The 26,189-nt window shown below is 50.3% G+C and overlaps 1 protein-coding gene across 1 annotated transcript; it reads right to left on the bottom strand.

Annotated features, from left to right (window-relative positions):
* Positions 1–365: 365 nt before the first annotated feature.
* Positions 366–25,730, bottom strand: CNGA3 (cyclic nucleotide gated channel subunit alpha 3). The gene is given in 9 exon segments (XM_068564697.1): positions 366–400; positions 403–1,755; positions 4,968–5,074; positions 5,868–5,975; positions 7,299–7,362; positions 13,838–13,890; positions 17,116–17,295; positions 19,551–19,664; positions 25,627–25,730. Coding segments are annotated over 9 exon segments (2,118 nt in total).
* Between the last annotated feature and the right edge of the window lie 459 nt (positions 25,731–26,189).

The following is a 26,189-nucleotide window of genomic DNA, read 5'->3' as shown; positions in this document are numbered from 1 at the left end:
AGGAGCGGGTGGGTGACTAAACAATCTTCCACTTATAAAAAAAAAAAAAAAATGAAGTTCAAAAGTCTAAAAATTCCCCGTGGATAAAAATTAAGAGTTTTGTGCTCACACTTTCATACTCTTGATCAGGGGACACCTCACACTTTACAAAGCCCTGCTGCATGCAGTGTTTCTTGTGGAGCTCACAGCAACCTGCCACTTAACTGGGGCAGATGTAAAGAGTCCCATTTTCTAGATGAGGAAACTGAGGCCATGCAGCTCGCAAAGGGTAAGGAAAGCTGGAATTCAACCCTGGCCAAGTCCCGCGCCGTGTAGCATCACACTGACAGCTGGCTCTGGGAAGCGGGAGACAGACATCTGCCTCTTCACTGTTGTTTGGCCTCTGTTTGTGGAGCATCCCGTCAGGCGGGAGGCCGATCTTTACCTGGTTTTCCAGCTGGCTGAGCCGCTGTTTCACTTTCATCTGGGTGGCACTGTACTCAGCCAGGAGCCGTGCAAACCTGGTCTGCAGGGTGTCCAGGGAGGACTCCAGGTGCTCCACTTTCTCCTCGATGTCCTGGGGGTCCGCCCCGGCCTTGGCCAGTTCCTCGTCGATCAGGTTGTCCTTCATCAGGATCTGCCGCCCCTTCTCCTCCAGCGCCTTCTTGGCCTCAGGGTATTCGGTGAGAGCCTCCATCAGATCGTCCTTGGAGAGGCAGAACAGGTCCGAGTAACCGATGCTTCTGATGTTGGCCGTCCTGCGGTTCCCTGACTTGCTCCCCTTGATGTTCAAGATGCTGATCTCCCCAAAGTAACTCCCATCGCTGAGGACCACGAACTGGGTGATCCCATCCTCGGCCACCACAGCCAGCTTGCCCTCCTTGATGATGTACATCTCCCTCCCTATGTCCCCCTTCTTGCAGATATAATCCCCGGGGCTGAACACCGCAGGCCGCAGCTTTAGCACCAGCTCCACCAGCAGCCCCACCTCGCAGTGCTGGAAGATGTGGACCTTCCTCAGAGTGTCCAGGTGCACATTGATGGCGATCTCGGCCCTCAGCTTGGCGGGGAGGCTCTTGAGCACCTCCTTCTCATCCACCGTCTTCTTGTTGGCCCACAGGTAGTCGAACCACCGGATCACCCGTGTCTCCAAGTCCTTGGTCACCTTGCGGAATTGCATGTACTGCTTGATGGAGTCGCTCTTGGCCTGGAACTCAGTCCGCGAAGAGTTCATGTGCGAGATCATGGAGCCCACATTGCCCACAATGGTGGCAAAAATCAGGACACCCACCAGGAAGTCGAGGACCACAAAAAGATACTCCTCATCTTTCACGGGGGGTGGGGTCTCGCCGACGGTGGTCAGGGTCAAGGTAGACCAGTAGAGACTGTAAATGTACTTCCTGGAGAGGCGCCCATACTCTGGGTTTGAGATGTTTGGGTAGACCCAGGAGTCGGTCCCGAAACCAATGAACTTGGAAATGGCAAAGTAGATGCAGGCATTCCAGTGGATGATGATGAGGATGTACAAGACCAAGTTCCCAATCCTGAACATGTTGGGGTAGTTGGTCCTCGTCTCTGTGCGGTCAAAGAATTCGAAGAGCCGGGTCAACTTCAGTAGGCGGTTGAACCTCAGTTCTGGGTAGTTCATGCCCAGCTTAAAATAAGCCAGGTCCGTGGGGACCAGGGACAACATGTCCAGCTTGAAGTGCAAGGTCTTTGTGTAGTGCTTCCACAGCCGGTTGGCATCCGTGACCATCAAGCCTTGCTCCAGGAAGCCTGATGAAGAAGATAGATCACGTGGGCAACAAAGAGGCCTTTTTATGACCATGGCCCGCAGAAAGGTATCTCACCTCAAGACCACACAAAACGTGGTTATACATATATAAAAGGAACAATTTCCACAAACCACACATACCATTACTACAGGAAATGCACTCTGGTATTTTCTATTCAACGATCTAATCTATTTTATTCAATTAAAAACATAGATCAGTTAGGTAGATTTGAATGTGGATTGGGTATTTGATGGTAGTGAGGAATGCTTATTAAATTTTCAGAGATAAATGGAAGTTATACTTAAAAAATGGGCCCCTAGTTAAGGTTGCATGCTAACATGGTTACTGTCTGAGATTTGCCTTAAAAAACTCCATCCAAGAACAGGGAGTGGGAGGATAAATGAAAAAAGATGAGCAAAATGTTGATAACATTTGGAGCTGGGTAAGGGTATGTGGGGATTCATAATACTACTGTCTCAGTTTTGTATATGTTTGAAAATATTAACAATAAAAAATTTGAGGGCTTCCCTGGTGGTGCAGTTGTTAAGAATCTGCCTGTCAATGCAAGGGACACGAGTTCGAGCCCTGGTCTGGAAAGATCCCATATGCTGCGGAGCAACTAAGCCTGTGCGCCCTAGAGCCTGTGAGCCGCAACTACTGAGCCCGTGTGCCACAACTACTGAAGCCTGCACGCCTAGAGCCCATGCTCCACAACGTGAGAAGCCACTGCAATGAGAAGCCCACACACCGCAACAAAGAGTAGCCCCCGCTCGATGCAACTAGACAAAGCCTGCGCGTAGCAATGAAGACTGAACGCAGCCAAAAATAAATAAATAAAATAAATAAATTTATGAAAAGAAAATTGAAAACACTGGTCATGGCCTAGCAAACTGACTTTACCAGTCACTGATGGGGCATGACCCGTCTTTTTATTTTTTATTTATATATATATATATTTTTTAAACTCTATTTATTTATTTATTTATGGTTGCATTGGGTCTTTTTGTTGCGGTGCGCGGGCTTCTCATTGCAGTGGCTTCTCTTCTTGTGGAGCACGGGCTCTAGGCAAGCAGACTTCAGTAGTTGCAGCACGCAGGCTCAGTAGTTTTGGCTCACAGGCTCAGTTGTTGCGGTGCATGGGCTTAGTTGCTCTGTGGCATGTGGGATCTTCCCGGACCAGGGCTCGAACCCGTGTCCCCTGCATTGGCAGGCGGATTCTTAACCACTGTGCCACCAGGGAAGTCCCGCAACCTATCTTTTTAAAACCTTGCCCAGGAGCACAGTGGTTCTCCTTCCTGGTTGCACATTACTGTCACCCAGGGGGCTCTGAAAACACATGAAGCCTGGGACCCACCCTGGGCTGGAGATGGGCTGTACCTTGGGAGTCGTGAGGTGTTATTATTTGGTGAAATCCACCAAATAGGCCATGACCTGCCGTCTCCCTTCGTCCCTCTCTCCCTTCCTTTTCCTCCCTCCCTCTTTCTTCCTTTCTTTCTTTCATTTTCAAACATGCACAAGAGTAGAGAGACTAATGTAACAAGTGCATTTTAGATTTGAGTGAGCTACAGCACCACACCAAGGGCTCTGTAAGTCACAGAGCTGGACCTGTCCCCAGAGTTTGGTCCCATAGGTCTGGGGCACCTCTAACAACTTTCAGGTGACGCTGCTGGTCCAGGGCCACACTTCGAGGGCTAGACAGAGGTAGGATTGCCCCCTCTGTGAAAAGTAAACAACAAGTTTGTTGTCACATGTTAGGGACACCTGGCTTCCCAGCTCCCCGTCCCCTATTTGTTTGGTTACACTTGTGTTTATTGAGTGCCTAGATCATTACATTGCACTCGTGTGCCTTGGGACTCCTCAACACCTCCTTAATAATCTTGTCTCAATTCTGACGATTTTTTCTCCTGGAGTATGATCCATGGCCTCTTGGTGTCTGTGCCCACCTGTTCTCCTCTCTCTCCCAGCCTTCTGCTGAATCTTAGATTGCCAAGGACAGTACCAACACAAAAAGGGGTGGGGTCGATGTCTGGGTGAGAGCTGCCTGTCCCACTGAAGCCTGATTGAAGCAGGGAGTCCCCGCAACGAGTCGGCCACCCATGGGGCTCTTGCATCTCCACAGGCTCATGTAACCATGGAGTGGCAGGCCACCAGGACTGGCCAAGTCACCCAGGCAAGCCTCAAGCTGTGTTCTTGAGATCTTCTAAGTTATGATGCAGGGCACTAATTCTGGAGCGGGGGTGGGGGGGCACCCATCTGGCCTGCTGGGTGGTGACTGTGGCCTTTGGGCTGGCCACTCAGCATCTCTGGGCCCCAGTTTCTAAAGCAGTAAGATGGAGATAATCATGCCCACACTTCTTGTCTTCTGCAGCAGTTCTCATGAGAAAACAAGACGTGCTTGGAATGCTTTGTACACCATGAAGCCACCCTGAGGTTTTGCTGTGATCTACTGGTTTTTATATCCACAACCATGGCACAGTTTTTAGTTTAAAAATCTTGGAAATGACAAGCAGGGCCTCCACCAGCTTATGTGATGCCTTTGTGCAAATCAGAAAAAGGAGACCCAAGGAGGCACAGCTTGGAGACTGAGGCATGGGTGGGGCTTTAGCCCCCACTCACAACTAGAGGTGATCTTGTTACCGACTGGGGTCCTTGGACTCTTTAATCAGTAGAAATTGATAAGAGTCCAGATGAGGAATTCAGGCCTTTATTGGGACTCATGCTGCAGCACAAGGGAGCGAAAACAGTAACAGGTGGCCTTGCTCGCTCCCTGAGGGGCGGGGGCGAGCTTGTCCCTTAAAGGATATGGGGGTGGATTGGTGGGTTGGGCTGGAGGTGTGGCTTAGGTGGTCTGCACATGCATGTAGTTATTTTTAGTCCTTTACAGATTCTTTGTGTCCTGTTGCTAGAGGAGACGTTTGTCTAGCGGCAAGTGCAAGCACTCTGGTAGAGGGTCCCAGGTCCCAGCCTGTCTTAATCTGAAGGAAGTCATATTCCCCCTAGGCCCTGTTTTAGATTTTAGTTCTGAAACGAATATACTTTTAGTATATTACACCTCCTCTAAAAGCCATGGGGCAACATGCCCGGGCTCCTCTGACTGTCTAAGAAGAGGAACTCCAAGGGCTACTACCACTCTGGATCTCCCTGAACCTGCCCTGTGGCCCCCAGGTGGCCCCCGAATCACGCTGTGGGGTCTGCGGCCCTGGGCCCACTCACCTGTCCGGGCTCGGACCAGCACATCGAAGCCATAGAAGAAGTCGGCTGAGTAGTCCAGGACCAGCCAAAGCATCAGGTACCCAGACTGAAGCTCATCAAAACAGGCCCTAAACAAGTGTGAGAAGGGGCAGGTGTGTAGGGGGGAGGGACCAAGGCGGGCAGCAGCTCTGTGCTACAAACCCGGGGTCAGCTCATCCCGCTAACAGCCCAGCCCACAGGGTTGCACCCCGGCATCAGCATCCCAGCCCCGATGAGGGGACCCAGGCTCTCAGAAGCTTTTCTGTCTCAAGGTCACCGAGCTCCTAAGAAGAGCTGGGATTGACCCCAAAGAGTGGGCCCTGTTGCCTCGCAGCAGTAGCGACAAGACTGCTCCCCTCCCCCGGCTGGGGGGCAGTTTATCCAGGCCTCAGATGAAGGGGCTGAGAACTTGCCCTTTCTGGGGCCTTTAAATGCCAACAAAGATATAACAACTTCTGGGAGATCAACAACAGAACAAGCCACATCTACCCCCACAAATTAGCAGTTTGGGAGCACCCCGAGGCCCCGGCTGCCCTCACAAGAGCAGCAGCTCACCCTGCACCCCAACCAGCTCAGAAAACCCAAAGCCCACAGCCGACAGCCTGAGAACGCCGCTGGGCGCCTGCATCCCTGTCCTGCAGGTCAGCTCAGGAGTGACCCAGCCCCTCCCACTTCCCCTCAGAAGAGCAACAGCTCGCCCTTGCATCTTCCTCCTGCGACCCCACTAAGGAGGCTCCAAGGTGCCAGGACCATGGTTTTGATCTCAAAGCCAGGCCTCCACCAGTGCTTCAGGGAACCCAGGAGGAACTGAGGCACATGCAGCTGGATGGTGGCTGCCAGGGACTCAGAGCTCTGTGTTGAGGCCCCGCCCCACGCCCCTACCTGCAAACGAGCAGACACCAGTTGTAGAAGATGGGCACAGCGATGACGGTCAGCCAGTGATAGTACATGTTGTTGGAGGGGTCCACCACAATGGTGTCCTTCTTCTTTCTGGAAACACCGACATACAAGCAGCACGGTGCGTTGGAAGACCACAGCTTTGGAAAGGCTTAGAGACCTGGCCTAGCTTAGAGACCCCAGGGCAACTGCGGGCTGCAGCTAGAGATGGCTTCCCAGATAGGGTGCTGTCAGTCCCAGGGGGTCACATGGGTGTCCCTGTATGGGTGCCCCCACCCAGGCTGGGAGCAGGGCAGACTCCAAAGGCCTTCTCTCCCAGCTCAGCACCTCGGGAAGCCACTGGTGACTACAAAACCACAGTGATGACATTCCCATGTCCTGGGGTATCATCCATACCCTTCAGGATGCCGAGGAGGAAAAGGGAGCACGGTGATGTTGGAACCATCTCAGGGAGCTCTGTGAAAATGCCGACCCCCAGGCCCAGCCAGACCCCTCCAGGACTGGGGCCTGGAAATGTGCATTTAACCACTGCCCTGGGTGGTTCTGAGACAGCGCCTCTCTGGACTGAACTTGGGAGCTTGGGAGCCCGGAGCTCTCCCTTGGGAATGTGCTCTCTCCACCTCACTAACTGCAATTGTGCAGATGTTCTAAAGACATTTCCTGCCTCTCCACCAAAAACCACCAACTTGGGAATCATCGAGGTTGTATCAGCCAACATTGAATGCAAGAAATAGCTTAGGGTGCTTTCGGTGTTTATTTTCAGGATTTTCGGAGGATTGGAATTTATAGGCGGTACTAGAGATCTTTCTTCGGGCCCATGCGTCTCCTCCCCCACCCCATCTGCCCCCCATGCCCGCCTAGGCCTGCAGAGCTGCTCCCGCGCCCTGGAGGAGACCCTGAGTTGCCTTTCTGCTTTCACCTCAACTCAGCAAGTCCAAGATCAGCTGCTGATTGACAGGGCTTTGGACGTTCCCAACACTCATTGCCACTGGGTCTGGATTAAAGTTTGTGAATATAGTGTTTTCTAGTGTCCAGGAAAATGGCTCCACATACCCCACTGTGTGGACGGCCACCTTGTGGGCAAACAGAATGCCCAAGGGGAGGGCACCGGAGCAAGCTCCCAGGGAACCCCCGAACTGCTCACCTGAGGCTGCAGACAAACCTGCCTACCTACAAGCCCCCCTTTGGGTTCCCCGACTTTCCCTGCAGAACGAGACCCTCACATGATCTCAGCAGGCCTGATCCCTGCCTGAGACCAACTCCTTTTCTGTAGCCCTAAGCAGCCCTCTCTCCAGGGCTGACCCTAAGGCCTGACGGCATCTCTCTCCTCCCCAGGGTCAGGGCCGGGTGGTGTGGAACCAGGCCTGCTGTGACCATGGAACCCCCTCTTTGGGGGCAGTTTCTCTCAGTACTTACTCCTCCTTTTTTGGGTTTTCCTTTTTCTCTTCCTTTTTTTCTTTCTCCTTTTTTGCCTTGTCATTGGATGACACTGGGTGACATTTAGCAATTTTCATATACCAAGGTCATTACCACGGGGAGAGGGTAGGCCACAGTGACACGGGGGAGAGGGCGTGGTGCAGGAAACCAACCTTTCCAGCACACTGGGATGAAATGAGGTTGTCGATTTCATGAATAATATCATTATTATTATTCCTGAAGGGTGAGGGTACCACCTCCACTGAAGTATCCATTGTATACATTGAAATGTACACAATGGTTCAGTCTAATATTCTACAATTTCTGACCTATTTCCGTGAGTCCCTAGAAAATCACAAGCAGCTTGAGACTGGAAACTTTTGAGGTAATGGGAAATAAACCCAAATCCACACCTTTAGGGTGGAAAAGTCACTCAGAGTTTTGGGAATCACATGGAACACTCTTTGTTCTGAGGAAAGGGGGCAGCCTTTCCGTTGTTCTGGGGTCACATGAAAACCTGGCCCTCGATGGGAAAGCCAGGGGACAGAAAGGAAGCGAGACCCTTAGGCAGGCACAGGTGTGCTGTGCAGCAGCAAGTCTTCAAGTCGTCTGAGGCAAATGCAGCCACGCTCAGACGCTTCCAGACTTTGCTGGATGTGGCGTTGCAGGTGGGGCCTCGCCCTCCTGTCTGCATCAGCAGGAAGGGCCTGTAAGGGCAGATGTTTCCTCAACACACAGCTTTACTCTGCTTCCCCTTCTTTAGTGCATGTCTTTTATGGGCTGGACAGTTACAAGGGTTACCTGTTAACGGTTAGAGTAGTTCTGCAAGGCATGCATTTTGCCCACTGAACAGCCGAGGAAACAAAAGTGGAGGGTAAAAGACCCTGCCTGCCTCAGGGCACCCCCGGAATCACCCGCAGGCCCTTCTGATTCCCCTGTTCCTTCCCCTGGAGGAAGGAAGGGCTGAGAAATAAGTGTCTGCTAATTAAACACTCGTTGAAAAGGACCAATGCACTTTACACAGCACTTCCCCAGGAAATAATCAAAGATGTGTGCAAACATGCATACAGAAGAATCATCACCACCATTATTTCTAATAGCCACAGCATAAACAATCTAATCATACAACAGAGGAAATTCTTCATCAACCACAGAATTCTATGAGGCCACTCACAACGAGGTTGTGGAAGAATATTCAGTGACAGGGGAAAATGTTCCTCAGATTTTGCTAAGTTAAAAAGTAGACTACAAAAGATTTTCTAATAATAGCTGTACTAGTTTTCTATTGCTGCCAGAACAAATTACCACAGACTTAGTGGCTTAAAACAGCCCAAATGTATGATCTTGCAGATCTGTAGGTCAGAGGTCTGGGGTCTCTTAGAAGTCAAGGTGTCGGCAGGGCTGTAATACTTTCTGAAGACGCTAGGGAAGAATCTGTTTCCTGCTCACTTGGATTGTTTGCAGAATTCAGTTCTTTGCAATTATAGGACCAATATCTTCATTTTCTTGCTGGCTGCAAGCTGAGGACATTCCCAGCTTTTAGGGGCTGCTGCATCCTTGGTTCATGGCGCCCTTCCTCCATCTTCAAAGCCAGCAACAGCGGGTTGAGTCCTTCTCAAGATGCCATCTCTCTGCAGCTGGAAAAGGTTCTCCACTTTTAAGGATGCATGTGATTCGACTGGGTCCACCTTGATAAGCCAGGATAATCTCCCCATCTCAAGGTCCTTAAACTTCATCACATCTGCAAAGTCCCTTTTGCCGTGTAGGGTAGCATAGTCACAGGATGTGGGGATTAGCACATGGGCACCTCCGGGCTACCTACTACAGTCTTCACTGCCCCTCAAAGATTTCCTTGCATCCCATGTGCAAAATGACTTCACCCCCATTCCAAGGTCCCCCAGCCTCATCCCATTAGAGCATCAACTCAGAGTCCAAAATTATCATCTAAGTCTCATCAGTTCAGAAGTCCCAAATCTCATCATCTAAATCAGGTGTGTGTGGACTCAGTGTGAATCATTTGAGACACGAGTCCTCCCTACCTGTGGAACTAAAGAAACGAATCATCTCCATAAACACAATGCAGGAGCAGGCATAGGACACCAGATGTAGATATTCTAGTTCAACAAGGGAGAAGATGGGAGGACAAAAGGAGTCAGTGGTTCCAAGTGATTTCGAAATCCAGCAGGGCCATCGGCCAGCATGTTTCAAGGCCTGAGAATAAACCTCTATAGCTCATGGCTCCGCCCTCAGTCATCCTTCCTTTTTCATGAAAGGTAGCACCTGTTTGTAGCTGAGTAGTTTTTTATCAGCCTGCTTCCTGCATCTAGAATTTAGAGGTCTAACAGTTTTCCTTCATTTTGTACTGTTTCTATCCTTCAGGTCCAAGCTGGCAGCGTTTCTGCTGCCATAAAATCTTCTAGAACTTAATGGGTCATGTATACCAGAGGGATCCACTCCACTAGACAGAGGCTCATCCACAGAGCTTTCTGAGAAATCTCTTCTCTATTTTTGGCTTCTGTTGAGATGAGCCATGGTTCACACCCTCGGTCTCTTCAGAGGGTTTTTTATGCGACTGAATACTCAGAACTTTTGATCTCTGAGTTATTAGCAAAAGTTCAGCCGCATCCTCAGCTTTTTCCTGAAGGCATGCTTTCCTGACAGTGAGTTTTTAAAACTTATCATCTTTTGCCATTTAAGCAGGCTGAGAACTTCCCAAATCATCAAGTCTTGTTTCCTTTTCATTTATCAGTTCTTCCCTCAGTCTCTTTCTTAAGTTTTACCATAAACAGCAAGAATAAACCAGGCCGCACCCTCAATACCTTTGCTTAGAAATGTCCTCAGCTAAATATTCAAGCTCATTGCATATGAATTCTGCTTCCCCCATACTTGTGGGACATAATCCCGCTAAGCTTTTTGCCACTGAACAACAAGAATCCCCTTTCCTTCAGGTTCTAATAGCCTGCCCCTCACTTCCTTATGAGCCCTCACCAGCAGCACCCCTAAAGTCCAGACGTCTACAAATAGTCTGTTTCGATCATTTAGGTATTAAGTATGTAGGCAACTTAGGTTTTTCTCTGTAATGCTCCCCATTTTTCCTTCTGAACCCTCACTGGTAGTTTTTTTTTTCTGATGATTGTTCCCCATTTTTTTATATCTTTATTGGAGTATAATTGCTTTACAATGTTGTGTTAGTTTCTGCTGTACAACAAAGTGAATCAGCTACATGTATACATATATCCGCATATCCCCTCCCTCTTGAGCCTCCCTCCCACCCTCCCTATTCCACCCCTCTAGGCCGTCACAAAGCATCGAGCTGATCTCCCTGTGCTACTGGTAGAGTCTTTAACATTCATATTTCTTTTAACAACCTGTTCAAAGTAATCTAGACTTTTTTAAAAAAAACACGCTCCTTAAAATTCTTCTAGATCCTGCCTAGGGTCAATTCCGAAGCCACTTCCACATTTTAGGTATTTGTTACAGCAGCACTCCACTTCTGCGATCGAAAGCTGTGTTATTGGTTTTCTACTGTTGCCATAACAAATTACCACAAGTGTAGTATCTTGGAACAACCCAAATTTATTCTCTTACAGTTCTGGAGATTGGAAGAAGTCGTATAATCTGACTGGATGAAAATCAAGGTGCCCTCAGGCTGTGTTCCTTTTTGGAGGCTCTGGGGAGAATCTGCTTCCTGCTCACTGGGATTGCAGGCCGAATTCAGTTCCTTGAAGCTCAGGACCAAGGTCCCTGTTTTCCTGCTGGCTGTAGACGGAGGGCTATCCCTGGCTTTTGGAGGCTGCTGCATCCGTGGCTCATGCCTCCCTCCCCGCTTCCTCCATCTTCAAAGCCAGCAATGACAGGATGGTCCCACTCACACTACGAATCTCTCCTCCTTCCGTCTCATATCTCTGACTCACTCTCCTACCTCCTGCTTCTGCTTTTAAGAACTCATGTGATTACATTGGGCCCACCTGGATAATCCAGGATAATCTCTCCATCTGCAGGTCCTTAAACTCAATCACATTTGCAAAGTCTTCTTTGTCATGTAAAATCATCTACTCACAGGTTCCAGGGATTAGGATGGAAACATTTTTGGTGAGGTTGTGGTAGTGAAATTACTCTGCTTCCCACACTAGTCAATATTGATTGATCATTTACTACGTACCAGGCACTGTTGTAAGCACTTCACATGTATTAGAACAGTTAGTCTTAACACAACTCTGTAAGACACCAATTACAATCCCTATTTCACAAGTCGGGAATGGGATGCACAGAGAGGTCAGGTAACTTGCTCAAGGTCACAAAGCTCTTAGGTGGTTGAGTTGGGATGCAAATGCTCTTAACCAGTACATACATTAAACATATTGCATCTGTCTATGTATCTGTGTATCTATGTATGTATCTATCTATCTATTCAATATATATGCCTAGAGAAAACTTGGAGGGATATTTGCCAACATGTGAAGAGGGGTTGTCTCCGATAATGGGGTTGAACTGCTAACATAAAGTGTACTTTTTTATGGGTGTATGCTTGTGGGTGCTTTTCTGTGTTTTATAAGTTTTTGACAATGAGTATATTAATAAACAAAGAACAAAAGTTGTTAGAATCTTTAAATGAGAGGAGCAAGGACACTCACCCATCCTCTGTTCTCTTGAATCTACTGGTCTTTCTGCAGCTGACGTCTTAATGTCAAGACACCAGCAGAGGGCGCTGCCCACAAGCTTATTGGGCACACAGCCCTGCTGGGAGTTTAATTACACCAGGCTCTGCCACCCTTGTTCAGGATTTGTGGCCCCAAGTTACAAGCCTTGGACTTTCCTCTGGCTACCAACCTGCTGAGGGCCTAGGGAAGACCCCGTGCCATCCAGCTGTGTCCCGGAATCCACCCAGCACTGTCCCAGGGGACCTACACAGAGCTACAAAACGAGGCTGGTTTTGGCTGAGAACAGATCGATTGGGAGAAAGAAATTTTCAGAACCCATGGGACTAAGTGAAAATGCTAGAAATGTGGTGGAAGAATGGGGGAAGGTGTCCATAAGAATTACTTCTGTATCTTTGTACCCAGGTGGCTCCATTTGGGGGCAGCCCCCAATTTTGTCCCTCAGTCCTTGGCTGCAGTGTGGACCCACGATACGAGCCCATCTGAAAAGATTTATAAGAGCCTGATGTAGCTGACGGTATCCACACCATCCTTGCCCACATCCCAGCCCCAGGATGGAGAAGCCTGGAGACCCACCCACAAGACCTCTACCCATGGTTTCTGGTGCCCTGAGCCTTTGCCTGACTGTGGGACTCAACACCAGGTTTCCAAGGGCAACAAACACATATCACAGTAGCTGTCATTTTGCAGATTAAATCATTTCATTTTTCTTGACTGTTGGCATTTGGGTCTCTGGATTTGATGTCCCAATTTATGTAAACAAAATGCAACTAAGGGGGAGAAGATGGGGGAGGGATCAACTGGGAGTTTGGGATTAGCAGATGCAAACTATTATATATAGGATGGATAAACAACAAGGTCCTACTGTACAGCACAGGGAACTATATTCAATATCCTGTGATAAACCATAATGGAAAAGAATCTGAAAAAGAATATATGTATGTATAATTGAATCACTTTACTGTATTCCAGAAACTAACACAACATTGTAACCTCACTTCAATTAAAAAAATACACTTAAAAAACAAACAAAAAAGCCCCAAAATGCAACTAAGGTTCACGGAGGGAAATGGAAAGAAGTTCTATCAGAAGAACAATGGGAAATAACAAGAAAAAGCCTCGGCACAGTTCTCAGTCAATTGGAATTTCTTGGCTGATATTGATGGTTTTCCCCTAAGCTCCAACTGAGGCCCCCCTCCGCTACCTACCCCCACAGTGTTCCAAAAAGGAAGGCTGGAGAACGGGGCACACACGCACACGTGTTCACACACAAATATGGTCACACACATACGCACACTGTCTGCTTGGGCTCTTGGGTGATGTTGCCAGAATCACACATCAAACTGCTCTGCCAGCTCAGCATCGGATGGTAGGAAGGAATTACAGTGGGTCACGGTTTCAAGAGGCTAATCTCCGGAACTATTTAAATTTCCTCTTTCCACTGTCCTGATCATGCCCTCCACATTGGCCTGAATTGGCCTTAAGACAAGGGCACTTCACTGGCACACAGGAGCTTGAGGATGTAGAATGGAAAGTGCATTCCCATCATGAAGGAGATTATCCACTGCTCTGTAAAGGGACTCCAGCTTTGCATATTCAGATACATAGCAACAGAGGTGTTAGCACTGAAAATGTTTACCGATCCAACCCCTTCGCTTTCTAGATAAGAACAATGAGAGACACAGAGATAAAATGACCTGCCCAAAGAAGTCACACAGACCAGGTCCCTCTCCCCATTTGTCCACGGGGATGGGTTTCCAATGGAAGGAGCAGGATTCTAGAATGGTCTGGTGGGGTTTGGGGGAAGTAGCAGTACAAAGCTGGGGTGTCTACAGGGAGGCGGTTGGCCGCAGGGAGCGGGAGGGAGCAGAGGTACTCACTCTTTCTCTGAGTTGTTGCAGGCATTGGTGTTGCTTCTGGCCAGGGGCCAGTCACTACGGGGAGGTAAAGAGAGCACAGCATGGGAATCTGAACTCAAGTCCAATTGCTGGGGACCCCCTGCCCCCAGGCGGTTATTCTGGGACTCCCATCCCCTGTCTCACGGGCCTTTCCACACAGCTTGAACAGAGGGAATTGTTATTGTCAGGGACAGACATTTTTTTGTGACTAGTTAGTGTTGGTGAAGGGGAGAGGATGAACACTTGGGTAAACTGAGGCTTCTGAATAAGTGAGGATTAACTCTTTGAATCCCATCCAGCATCCTAGTCTCGATTCCTCTCAATGTCCTCCAGTTTTAGCATGTGCCAGGCAGTGGGCCAGGTGCTATGGGGGGGCACAGAGACCACCCGGCGTGGCGCCTGCCCTCGGGTGCTCCTGGGTGAACAGGCCAAGCTCCTTGGACCAGAATGGACATAGTTAGCAGCAGCAGCAACTTGCTGCCCCCTCTGCAGAGACGTGGCTGTCACGGGGCCCTTCCCTCGGAAACCCCATCACAGGGGCCGCTTCCAGTTCTCAGGGCAAAAAATGGACTCTGGGCAGAGCTGCCCCAGGTTTCAGCCCATCCTCCCTCTTCCCCTGCCCCACGTTCATCTTAGAACTTCAGGGCCCGCCACCCCGGATCTATGTGGGAATCTGGTAGAAGGTGGGTGCTGGTTTCACAACCCAGCACGTTTACTGAAGGCTGGATTGGGCAGTACTTGGTGGTGTTCTTTAGGAAAAGTCGTGATCTCCCTGAGCTCACCTGCCAGTTCGCGTCTTTGACAGCTGGTTTTAGAAAGCCAGCCTGGCCTCACAGGGCTAGAGGGCAGCTTGCCTGTCTGTGGTGACTGCAGACCATTCACAGGACAGGGGACCCCGGGGCCCAGAGCCAGGCGCTGGTGACACTCCAGGCTGACTCTCCGGGCACCTGTTCTATGATGTTGAACATCCAGCCAGATGCCTTTTTGGTACTTCTGCTTATCCCTCCCAAGCCTCCCTCTCCCCATCCAGGATGTGGCTCTAACTGCTTGTTTCAGGATTGGTTCGGGTCATCTAAAAATCCCCTGGAGAACCAAAACTGTGAGATTATGGAGGAAAGTTTAGCTCTCTGGGGTGCAGCTGCCCGTGAGCTGCACCATAATCTGCCATAATCTCATCGGGCCAAACCTACAGGAGAACTAAGACCCATCTCTGCATAAACTTTGCTTTGCTGTTGGGACTTGGCCTTGAAAATTCAAAGTCTTCTTCCCCCAGGAAGCCTCCCTGATTGATCTGCTCCCATTCTGCACCTTTGCATTCACCTGCCCACTCTGAACCTTCCAGCAAGTGACCAGGCATTGGTGGCACAGTTGGGGCCTGGTTCTGATGGGGTGAACCCTCCGTTAATCTGGTCACATAGGGAAATGGGCAGAGTCCAATGTTCATCTCCATGAGTCTAAAGTTGTGGAGAAGAAGTTTGATCAATTAAGCCAAGGAGGTCTTTGCTTGCCTAAAAGGAACTGAACCAGCCTGGCTGGCTTGCTAGCAAACCTCCTTTCCTCCCCCACTCTTTCCTCCTCCTCCTCCTTCTCCACCCTCCCTTCTTCCTTAGCTGCCATCCCTCCTGTCTTTCTGGCTCAGCAGCGAACAGCATGTGGGCCTCGTGGTCCTGGTGCTCCCTCACAGCCTGGGATGCCCGGCCCTGGGAACCTGGGATGGCCCTGCACACATCCAGCCAGCAACCAGGCCCTCCACGGTCCCCTTCCCACAGCCCAGGGAGCCCGAGGGTTTATAGTCCAAGCTCATGGGAAGTGGGAGCCTGAGCCTCCGCCTCTCAGCCAGAGATTCTCACACCTTCCCCCAGCAGAGAAGACTAACGCATGTCTCCTAATGCCTCTGGCAAGACATTTCTTTGAACTCTCATATTTTATCTTAAATACGCTTGTACATCTTGTACATTTTGCAATGCACTGCATAACCTGTAATAAACATAACCCCCACCCCAAATCTGGAAATAAAATCGAAGTTCCAGAAAGATTCATCTGTTTCCCCTGAGGCTTCATGGCCTTTACTCCCCAGGGGCTTTCTTTGCCTTTTCGAGGGGCCCACAACCGAGCCCTTCTGTTCCTTTGACTCCAAAACAGACAGCATTTTCTCTAGCAAATTATATAGGGACTGTCTGTTCTGCAACAATCATGCTGCTTTTTTCACATTTTACGTCTTCTAAACCCTGGCATAACCGAGAGAATTCAGCCAAAAACTCTTTTTCAAGCTCCTTTTTCCTTAAAACAGGTTCTGAGCAAGTGTCCTCCTGTTTGTGAGTCTGAGAGGAGGTCTGCTTCCCCTGAACGTGTTACCTCTTCTCCCCCAACTGCCCCAAGGGTCCTAAAGAGACCCTCTGCTGTTCAGCGACAATGGATTCAACCCACGGTCGCCCAGTGGTCTCCCCGCCCACCAGAGGCTGGGGTGACTTCTCAAGAACACGAGAAGAGGGGGAGGGGAAGCAGCAGCTCTGTGCGGGGGGGGGGGGGGCAGGGGGACTGGGGGATGTCAGTCCAGCCCCTGCAGATCTCTCTACTTGTAGGCACCAGACAGCGCCAGCCACAAGCTCCCCGGCGACAGGGGGCCGTGCACGGTGCTCAGAGCCCTTGTTCTGCAGACCCTTCTCCTACCAAAAAGCAAACACTCTCCCCATCCCCCACCCTACTCCCACCCACTGCGCTCCCCATGGCTCTTAAACCAACTGGGACGAGGACGGTTCCCCTTGAAAGTTCTAACCAACCTTTGGACCTTATCCCCAGAAGAATGTACGTATACCCATCCATAAAATTGTGGGTACCGTCTAGGTACTCCCTGAGGTTCGTGGTACAAGAGCCCCAGTTTTTTAGCAAGGTGGGTCACAGTGCAAGGTGAGTAGGCTGAGGGTCCTTTGGCGGAGAGACTGGTGAGGCTAACGTCCCCGGGTGCGATTCTGAGAGCACCAACTCCAGGGGGCGCTAGCGGGAGCTCCGCGGAGGACAGGGTCAGCCGCCCATGAGGCTGGGGCCTCTGGTTAAAGGGTTTCCGGTCCCGCAGGGCTTCTTGGGCTCGTGTGGAGACTTCTAGAGCATGCAGTGTTCCCCCAAGACAGACCCCTTCTTCAGGGAACAGCTGAGGGACTGGTGCTCCCGGCCACCCGTTGCGGGGGGTGGGGGGGGGATCCACGCTGCACGGAAGGAGCTGCTTCCCTCCCCGTCTGGGGCAGGCAGCCCCGCCTCCCTTACCTTCTCCCTCTGTCTGGCGGCCCCTGGCTGCCCGTGTTGGACTGGGCACGGCCTTCGCGGCCGGACACCTTCTTGAGCTCGGCTCCGCGGAAACTCTCCAGGAAAGAGTCAGGCCTCTGGTCCTCGTGGCGTAAGTGCCTGGCAGCCCCGGCGCGCAGCGAGATGATGAGGCGTGATAACCTGGAAGGGCACAGACCCGCAGCGAGGGCGGAGCGGAAGGAGACGCAAGCCCCTCCCAGAGGGCTGGGGTAGGGGTAGAGATGCCGGCAGGATGTGGGTCCCAGGGCCGGGCTCAGGTTTGCACGCCACCACCTGCCCCTCACTCGCCAGAGCCTTTTCTTCCCTCCGCCTCTGCCACCCGGGACGGAGCTTCCGCCATAAGGGACGTTTCTTCATTATGGCTTTATCCCTATAACACCTGGACTCCATCAAAGGCATGATCCTGCCAATGGGCCATTAGCAAGCTTTTCTGCTCATCTTTCCTCCTGCCCCATGTAGAGCTCTTTGTTATGACTGGTAAGCACAGGAACAGTAAAAAATACAATTTCCAAATAGTGATAAAATTCAGAGCAAGGTATAAAGGAACAAGCACCCAGATACAACCTAGGTTCTTTCCCCAACCCTTGTCCTATGAGTTGCTTTTCATACAAACTCTTATTTTCTCCCCAGCCCTGTGCAGAAGTTCCTTTGCAATATGCCCTGACCTCTCTACTGGAGCGGACGCCACCCGGGCCTCAAGCACCTGAGACCAGGCAGTCCACACGCCCAGAGCTCATCTTAGCTTCAGTTTTCTGTAAAAAAGCTTCCCTCAGCCCTGCCTCTTGCTTCCCCGTCTTGGCCAGGGGGGAACGGAAAGACAGACTCAACTGTTTCTTGGCGTTCAGCTTTCCTGACTTGGCACCCACTGTGCATGCCACTGTCCCCAAGAAATCAGTTCTGAGCAACCTGGCATGGAGTCATGAATTGTCACGTACCTTGATCCCCATCACACACTTGTGACCATAGCCTAAGGGAATAAGTTGAAGTGAGGGAACATCCCACGAACAGAGATGCTTACAGCGGCTGCCGCAGATGAATGGCAAGGTGCCTGCCCAGCCTAACCTCTCTGCTCTGACACTCCCCACACCCACGTCCTCCCTCTGCTGAGGGGGAGAAGCAAGGTCATACTCCCCAGAGCTCCAGCCTCAGCCAACAGGCTCGGGGATGGACGACTGACCCACAGAGAGTCACTCAAGCCTCTGAACTAAAAACCACTCCAAGATGGGGTTGGGTGTTTCAACTCGGGATCATATGGTGAAGGCTGTTTTCGGCCTGTGACTGCTGAGGTGTGAGCAGAGAAAGCCAGAAACGTAGGAGGCACGCAGGAAAAAAGCACACAGATCATGAAATGCTGCTAGAGAAACGAGAGAGGGAAGGCAGCTGCTTCCCCACGGCCCCTTATGAGCCCCACTGGCTCCGTTTCCACAAGGTGGCCTGGATCTTAGCTTATACCAGCCCCTGTCCCAGCCCTACCCTTTTCATTTGAGCTAGTTAGTTGAAGGTGTTCTCTAACTTACGATCAACAGGCCTTTTATTAATAAGACATTTTATTAGTTAAGACAAAAAACACTGGCAATCACTTAAATGCCCAGCTATAAGTGGCTAGTGAAATAAATAATCCTCCACAATGAAAAACATGAAGAATAACTAAATTAATTTTTTTGCAGTACTCTTAAGCAAAACCTGTAGAACACATGACTGTATGAAACTCTGGCTTTGGTAAAAAAAATCAGTGGAAGGAAATAATGAGCCCAACATTTGTTGAGCGCCCGTCGTGAGGCAGCACTGGGCTCTGCCGCAGCCCTCATGTTACTAGATGCATCTTTAGATGAGACATGAAAGGTGAAATGACTTCCTACAGGTGGTACAGCTACTGAAGCCGGAGGACAGATGTCATCAGAAGGGAGACAGAGCTCGGAGCCTAGTTAATCTTTCAAATACTTTTGCGAGGACGTAAGCTATGAAGTCTAGACCCATACGAGTGAGGACCTGCCAGGGGCTATTTCCGACAGAGCCACGATTGCCCTCTGTGTGCCACTGTGATCCACCCAACGGTCTCCCACGGCTGGCTGATCTTTCTTCTGAATTCTTTTCTGAAACTTCTCTGGTTGGCTTTTTTTCCCTGAATTCTTCCAGAATTGAGCAAGTACCTCAATATCACTTTTTATGAGAGCAATTTCAGATAAAGGCAGTTTTTCTTAGACTTTTCTGAGCTCGGAACACCTGACCCAAGAGGAAATGACTCCCTGATAGATTTCTGACTCCGCTTCTCCTGCCCCTTTCTTCTCCAAATCTGCAACCCTACCCTCAACCACCATTTCTTCCTGAGACTTATCTACCTTCTTTCTGCCTCCGTCTGCCCTTTCCCAAGGTGAGGGCTGAGACCGGTCGGTTACCTGGCAGGCCCCTGGCTGGTGAAGGAGCTTCGCTTGGATTCAGCCAGTCCGCTGGTCTCCATGGCGATGCCTTCTTGCAGTTCTGACGGTGTCTCCTCACATGGCAAGTGGGTCCTAGGAAATCAAATATGCAGCAAGCGAAATTGATTTCAAGCTCATCCTTGACATTGATTTCCAACCTCTTGGACACGTTGAGGACTGAGATGGCCAGATGCCCTGCTTAAAGAGGAAAGCTGCTGTCACAGATCCTCAGCCCAGAGCTCCCCACTTCAGTTCCTACTCCAGCAGGAGCCAGCAGGTCCTGGCTTTCAGGAGAAAGTGGCCTTTCCTTTATGACAAGGAGGCTACTGCCCATAGCCCAGGTGAAAAGGGCAAGCCAGCAGCAAATGGTCCTTATTAGAGCACTGGGGGCGGGGGGGAGGTCCCGGGCCTGCATCTGGAGCCAGAGCAGCTGTTTCCATGCAAGGATTCCAGAACAAGGATTTTGGTTCACACACATCTCTGCATACTGAAATCCTATCTCCTAAAGTCAGATCAAGTGCCACCTCCTTCAAGAGGTCTTCCCTTGCCCTCTGTCGTAGTGTGTAGGTACTGCAGGAGCCCACTGGTTAAGAGGAGGGTCCGGCAATATTGTAAGGAATTGGCCTAGCCCTCCACGTGCATTTGTGTAGTGCTTTCAAATGAAAATCCATTTCTGCTGTGCCCTTTTGCCAAGCCCTAACCCGTGTCCCCTGTAATGCAGAGGGAAGGGGGGCGGGGACCCCACCTGTGCAGCTCAGGGCGAAAAGCAACAGCACCCACAGGACAGGTGTCCACAGCTCAGTCTGAGCATCAGCAGAGCCTCGTGTTTGTTGAATTTCCTGGAATAAGACCTCTCTGCTGGGGCGTAATTTTCCTTTCTTTCCCTTTCTTTTAAAACTTCCTAGGGCTGAAGTTTGATCAGCCTGATTAAAAGCCATCCAGGCATTGGCCTCCAGCGATTTGCACTTTATTCTAAGAGTCTTGAAGAGCCCAGGCAAGACAAATTAATTCGATCACATGACCTATTCCAGCCTAATCGGCCTTCTTAACAAGGTGGCAACACGGTTGAAGACGCAAGCAAGAATTAATGTCTGGGTAAAGGCTTTATCTCTCCCCAGTGAGCGATTCGAAGTCAGAATCCCGTATCTCAGCCGCCGAGCTGCTGTCTCTTCCTTTCTGCAACCTCCCTGCCGTCTCCAGCATGGGGAGCTCACTACCATTCCATGGCTCCTCCAGGTCTTCTCTGCACAGCCCTGATTGCCAGCAGGTTCTTCTCTCCCTCAGCTTCCCCATATCGAGGATACACTTTTTTTTTTTTTTTTTGCTGGAACCACAGGGAGTCAGGCAACTTCATCTTCTAAAAGACCGCCTTCCATGAAGGGACAGCTCTCACACCTGTGCTGCCTCGTTTTCCCAGGCTAGACACATCAGCTCACCCAGCCTTTCCTCATCAGGTTCAAGTCTCTTCCCTGTCATGGTCATTCTCCAGTGAGCAGGTTCCTGTATTCTTGCCTGACTGGGCACAGAGACTGAGAACCACCTTGCGGTTACTGGAGCCCAAGATGTGCTTTTGGTTCCCCATCACCAGCTACCATCATGCAAAACCCAATGTCTTATAACATGTGCTGCTGCTAAGCCAGAAGGCCCTGTCTTATGCATGCACAATTGATTTGCTGGAAATAAGTATTGGACTCTCCCATTTATCTGAGCCACTTGATGTTTTGGGACCCTTGGTATGCAGGGTCCTCCCAACCCCGTCTCATTCACAGATGTGATACCCAAAGTATACTGCTTGCTGTATGTCAGCCACATACATTTTATCACTTAATCCACATAAAAACTGTATAAGAGAGGAAACTGAGGTTCAGAGAGGTTAAGTAACTTCCCCAAGGTCACATAGCCAAGCAGCAAAGCTGAGATTTGTATGCCACTCCATCTCATTTCAAAGCCTGCTCTCACCTACTCCATGAATCTGCCTTCTGTATTTTCATATATGGCACTGATTAAAGCAAAAGTTGAATTGGACACAGCTGAGAGCTGAGCCCTGTGGCATGCCACTAGAGACATGGCTCTGATTCCCCTGGCTGCACTAATGTGGGCATGGCTTTTTTATTTCCAAATCGCCTAACTGAATTCTCTATACTCATAAGAGACCACTCACACCTCATCCTTATACATATGAGAGACCCCACCAGAGGCCCTGCTGCAGTTAGGAAGCTACAATACCCTTGCGCTTCTAATATTCTGCGTACTACAAAGGTGGGAATGCATGTTGCAAGGCACCCGGGTCAGTTACAGAAGGAGGAGGAGGCAGGGGGACAAGTGAGTCCATCTCTCCAGTGCCTGGATCCTAGCAGCTGGCATGCTTGGGGGTGGGGAGTTGGAGTGCGGGCAGCAACTAACAGCTGGGCTCTAGCTCTGCCACAGAATGTGTGCCCGGAAGATCTAGAGGCAACCCCCAGGACGAGGTGTTCTGTCCCCACCAGCAGCTCCCTCCTCAGGGAGCTCTAGGCACCGAGCAGGCGGCTCAGCATTTCTGCCTAGTCTGGATTCTGTTCATTGCGGGGGGGGGGCGGGGGCGGCACATCCTGAGAGCAGATTTATTTGCATCGTAGCAAAGGACTCAATGCCCATGACATCAGGGCTTGTGGGTGGGTGAGGAGGGCAGAACTCACACCAGATTTCAAAGCAGGCCTGCAGCTGGCAGCAGTGAGAGCTACTGCGAGTGGCCTGGACCTTTGACACCTACGTGAAGGGGAGGTGGCGTAGTGGGGAGCCCGGAGGCCTGGGTTCGAATCCCTACCCCAGCACCTATTAACTAAGTGCACTGTGGGCTGGTCACTTACCCTCCCTGAGTTTCCTCTTATGTCCCCAAAGTCACTGGAAGAAGACACCAGATCCACAGAGCACAAAGTTAATCACCAGACACAAGACATTTTTATTTCTGGTCTTTTCAAGGTGTAAACTTAATTTTTTTGTTCAAAGGAAACATTTTGATCCTTCCTTATGACTCTTCACTAGGAAAATGGGCCCAATGATTTAAAAAGAGAAACAGAAACCTGGGTCTCTAATTTGGTGAAAGACCTGGGAGACGGGATGTCTCAGGGGTCAGGGAAAAGATACTCCCCGCTTTGTGGGGCACTCAGCAAAGGACCGCACCAATGCATATGTTCCCAGCACAGCTGTGTGATATCATTGAGGATAAAGAGTGATTAACATTTAAGGACACACATTCATAATTATTTCTCCCAAAAGTTTTCTAAAAGGATTGGAATTTCAAGGCAAAGATCTATAGTTTGTTCAAACACCATTTCCTCCCCGCAAATAGTGATTTGAAACTTTAAAACTTTTATGTGAATGTGCCAGAGTCCTTTGCTCAAATCAATCTTACAGGGAAAACTAGTCTGTGAATCGACAGATGTTGGGCTGCTCTGGGAAGCAGGGGAGGGCTCTGGACCCAGCCTTCCGGCCCAAGGCTGCTCTCCCCAGCCTGAACTCCTATTCTCAATCTTTGGTGATGCTAAGGAGCCATTCTGGAAACTTCTGTCTGTTAACCCACTCCTGCCTCCATGAGATAATGCTTCTCATGAAGGAAGCATTTTTCCTCTCTCTCCTTTTGAAACCTCTCAAGTGTTTCCACGGGATTCTGTACTAATCTGTCAACAAGCTTTTACCACGTATGTAGCTGGGCACGGCCCCAAGTGGAGCTCACTGAGACTCGGCTAGTGGTCAGGCTGAGACAGCCTGATGTGGGCACAGGCAGGAAATGGCCCGTTCCAGATGTCGGGACAGCTGGGGCCACCTGAGGTCAGAGGAGGTGAAGAAGGCCTCAGCTGGGACGCCAGAGAAGGCCCATAGGAGGGACAGCATCTCCAAGACCGGCAGTGAGCACCGATTAAGCACTCACTGCGTGGCAGGGGCTGTGCCCCAAGCTTTACCCTGTTTTACCCTCATTTCTGCCCTGAGGTCAGTACTAGTCCATTTTGCAGATGAGGAAACTGAGGCTTGGAGCTGCTGAGCAGCTTTTCAGAGCCATTTTTCAAACCCGGCAGTCTGACCCCGAGCCTGTGCTGTTGGTCACCACGCTGGCCTGGGGATGGGGGTTGGGGAGGGGAGGGCATTTGCTCACCCGTAAGATGGCAGAGCACTGTCCAAGAGCATCACTTCAGAGCGCTGGCTGTGTGGACAACCTATCCCCGGAGTGTGCATGGACCCAGTGTGAGCCCACAGCGAGGCTCTCGGAAGCCAGAGGCTCTTGAACAGCCCGCAAGCCAGACGGAGCTGGTCGGCCACCGGCTGAGGCAGAGCCAGGACGAGTCGGGCAGAGCTGGCTCATGGTGGTGTCGGGTCAAGCAGGCATTCTGGGCAGAAGCCCCAGCCCACTCGCCAGGCCTGCCTTCTCCTGACTGTCTCACTGGGAGGAGCCAGACTGAGCCTCTAGGGAGTCTGGAAGCTCCACGAGATGCTCTGGTTTTGTCCCACTCGAGGCAAAAGGGAGCAATGGGGAAAAGTTCCATTTGCTTCAAATTCTTCTAGATCCTAACAGCTTCTTCCTTCTCCCATTGGGCCCAAGATCCCAGGAGCCTGATGCTGCCCAGGGAGCCTGACTTCCTGCTGTGCTCCATGCTTGGGACTCTTCCCCCCTCTACCGCAATCCTCTTCGAAGCCCCTCTTCAGGGGGTTTTATTAGCTCAGATGTGGGAAAGAAACTATTAACGCACGCTAAAGTTTTAATAGCCGATAACTGTCCTAACAGTGTTCCTCTTCCTTTTAAATAAGGCCAATGCCTTAACCTAAAGGAAGGAGTCCTCAGTTGTGGAACACAAGTATTGACAGTCGGCCAGTTAGGAGGGAGAAATTTGAGTAGGGTGAGAAATTCTGATGCCCCTGAGTCTATCACACTTCCTGGGTCCGAGCACCAACTTAAAAGAGTTGGAAGGAATATCTGTTGCCATGCTGTGAGGTTTCCTCCCTTTGCCTGAATCCCAGAAGGTGGAGGTCCAAAGACTACGTAAGTTTGCAAAGATAGGGAAATTGCTGTCTATCACTTATTAGCAGAGTTGCTAAGGAGCTGCGGCAAAGCACCTAAACGTAGGAAAAACCAAATGTGCACCTGAGAGAGGAAGTGACATATATAAGCTAGTGAGGAGAAACGACAGAGGAGGGCCTATGTGCCAGGGATGCTAGGATTGAGGGACTGTCATTGCACTTTTGGCCGTCAGATAATATGCAGTTTTCATGGGAGGAAAGTTTTAAGTGTTATATATGTGAGACAAAAATAACATAAATATTGGAAATAAAGCTTCTTCTTGTTCAACTCAATCAACTCACTGAGAATTTAAGAAACATAAAAATGTAAGTCCATTTGCACCAAACAGATACTCTCCCATTTCCCAGTTCCCAACGCTGCTCCATTTTGCAGTTGAAGAAACTGAGGCATGGAGGGGTTGGTGAGTTTTCCCAGGTCTACTAGTAAGTCAGGAACCGGGCTAGAAGTAGAACTCAAGGTCCCAGGTCTCCATGTGGCTGCCTGTGTCGGGATGTCACTGATGGGGACGATGGCTTTGCTGGCAAGGCACGCCACCCCCCCCAGGTACATGAGCACGGCTGAGTCCTGGCCTTCTCCTGGAAGTGAGGGACAGTGCACCTGATCTGTACTCCACCCCAGTGGCCAGGGCAGTGGCTGGCGCACAGACAGAGCCCGATAAATGTTTCATGTATACAAGGGAAAGTGTGGCAGTTTGGGGACATTTTTACAGTAGAATTTAATCTGCTGCATGTGAATCTTCATTTTCTTGCCTTCTAGAAAAAAAGTTACAAAAGTTATATAACCTTTGGAGCCTCATTTTCCCACATCTCTAAAACGAGAATAAAAACTACTTCAGTGTGGGTTGTGAGGAGTAAGGGACATGGAAAATGAAGTTAGAAGGAGTGCTGTGAACAGACCCCACCCTCCGACCTGTGCTTGCCCACAGGCTAAGGCAGTCTTTCCCCCAGGTCTAGATCAGGTATGGAAATAACCTGTTCCAGGCATGAAGTTAAAAGCCCATCCTACCTGCTGAGGCCGTTCTCAATGCGATCGAGATCTCTGTCCGTAGTCCCTACCGCGAGGTGGTGAGCCCTGGAAGGGTGGGAGTATTGGGTGCTAATCTTGGCCATCTTCTTGCTTTGTCACATTCAGCCCCAAGGTGGTTGCTGAAACATGAACACAAAGCAGATATGTCATCAGGACCCCCCAGGAAGTAACTGCAAACCCAGCTGGTATGGGAGGGCTACTCCCCCAGGCAAGCCCTGGCACACGTGCCCTCCTCCATTTCTCTCACAGTTCTTGCCACACTGTGTTTTAGTTGGATCTCTCTGGGCTAGTCTTCCGAGCCAGAAGCACAAACAAGGTCTTTTACTCCTTTGTATATGCTGCATGCTGAGAGCTGCTCAAAGGTTTTTTTTGTTTGTTTGTTTTGTTTTGCTTTTTGCCGCACCTCGTGGCTTGCAGGATCTTAGTTCCCCGACCAGGGATTGAACCTGGGCCCCCAGCAGTGGAAGCGCGAAGTCCTAACCACTGGACCGCCAGGGAATTGTCAAGGGCTGCTCAAACTTAAGTGCTGATTCAGCAAATGA

The sequence above is a fragment of the Eschrichtius robustus genome, chromosome 15 (genome assembly GCF_028021215.1).
Source record: "Eschrichtius robustus isolate mEscRob2 chromosome 15, mEscRob2.pri, whole genome shotgun sequence".
In the NCBI taxonomy this organism is placed as follows: domain Eukaryota; kingdom Metazoa; phylum Chordata; class Mammalia; order Artiodactyla; family Eschrichtiidae; genus Eschrichtius; species Eschrichtius robustus.
This window is presented reverse-complemented; position numbering and strand designations above follow the sequence as displayed.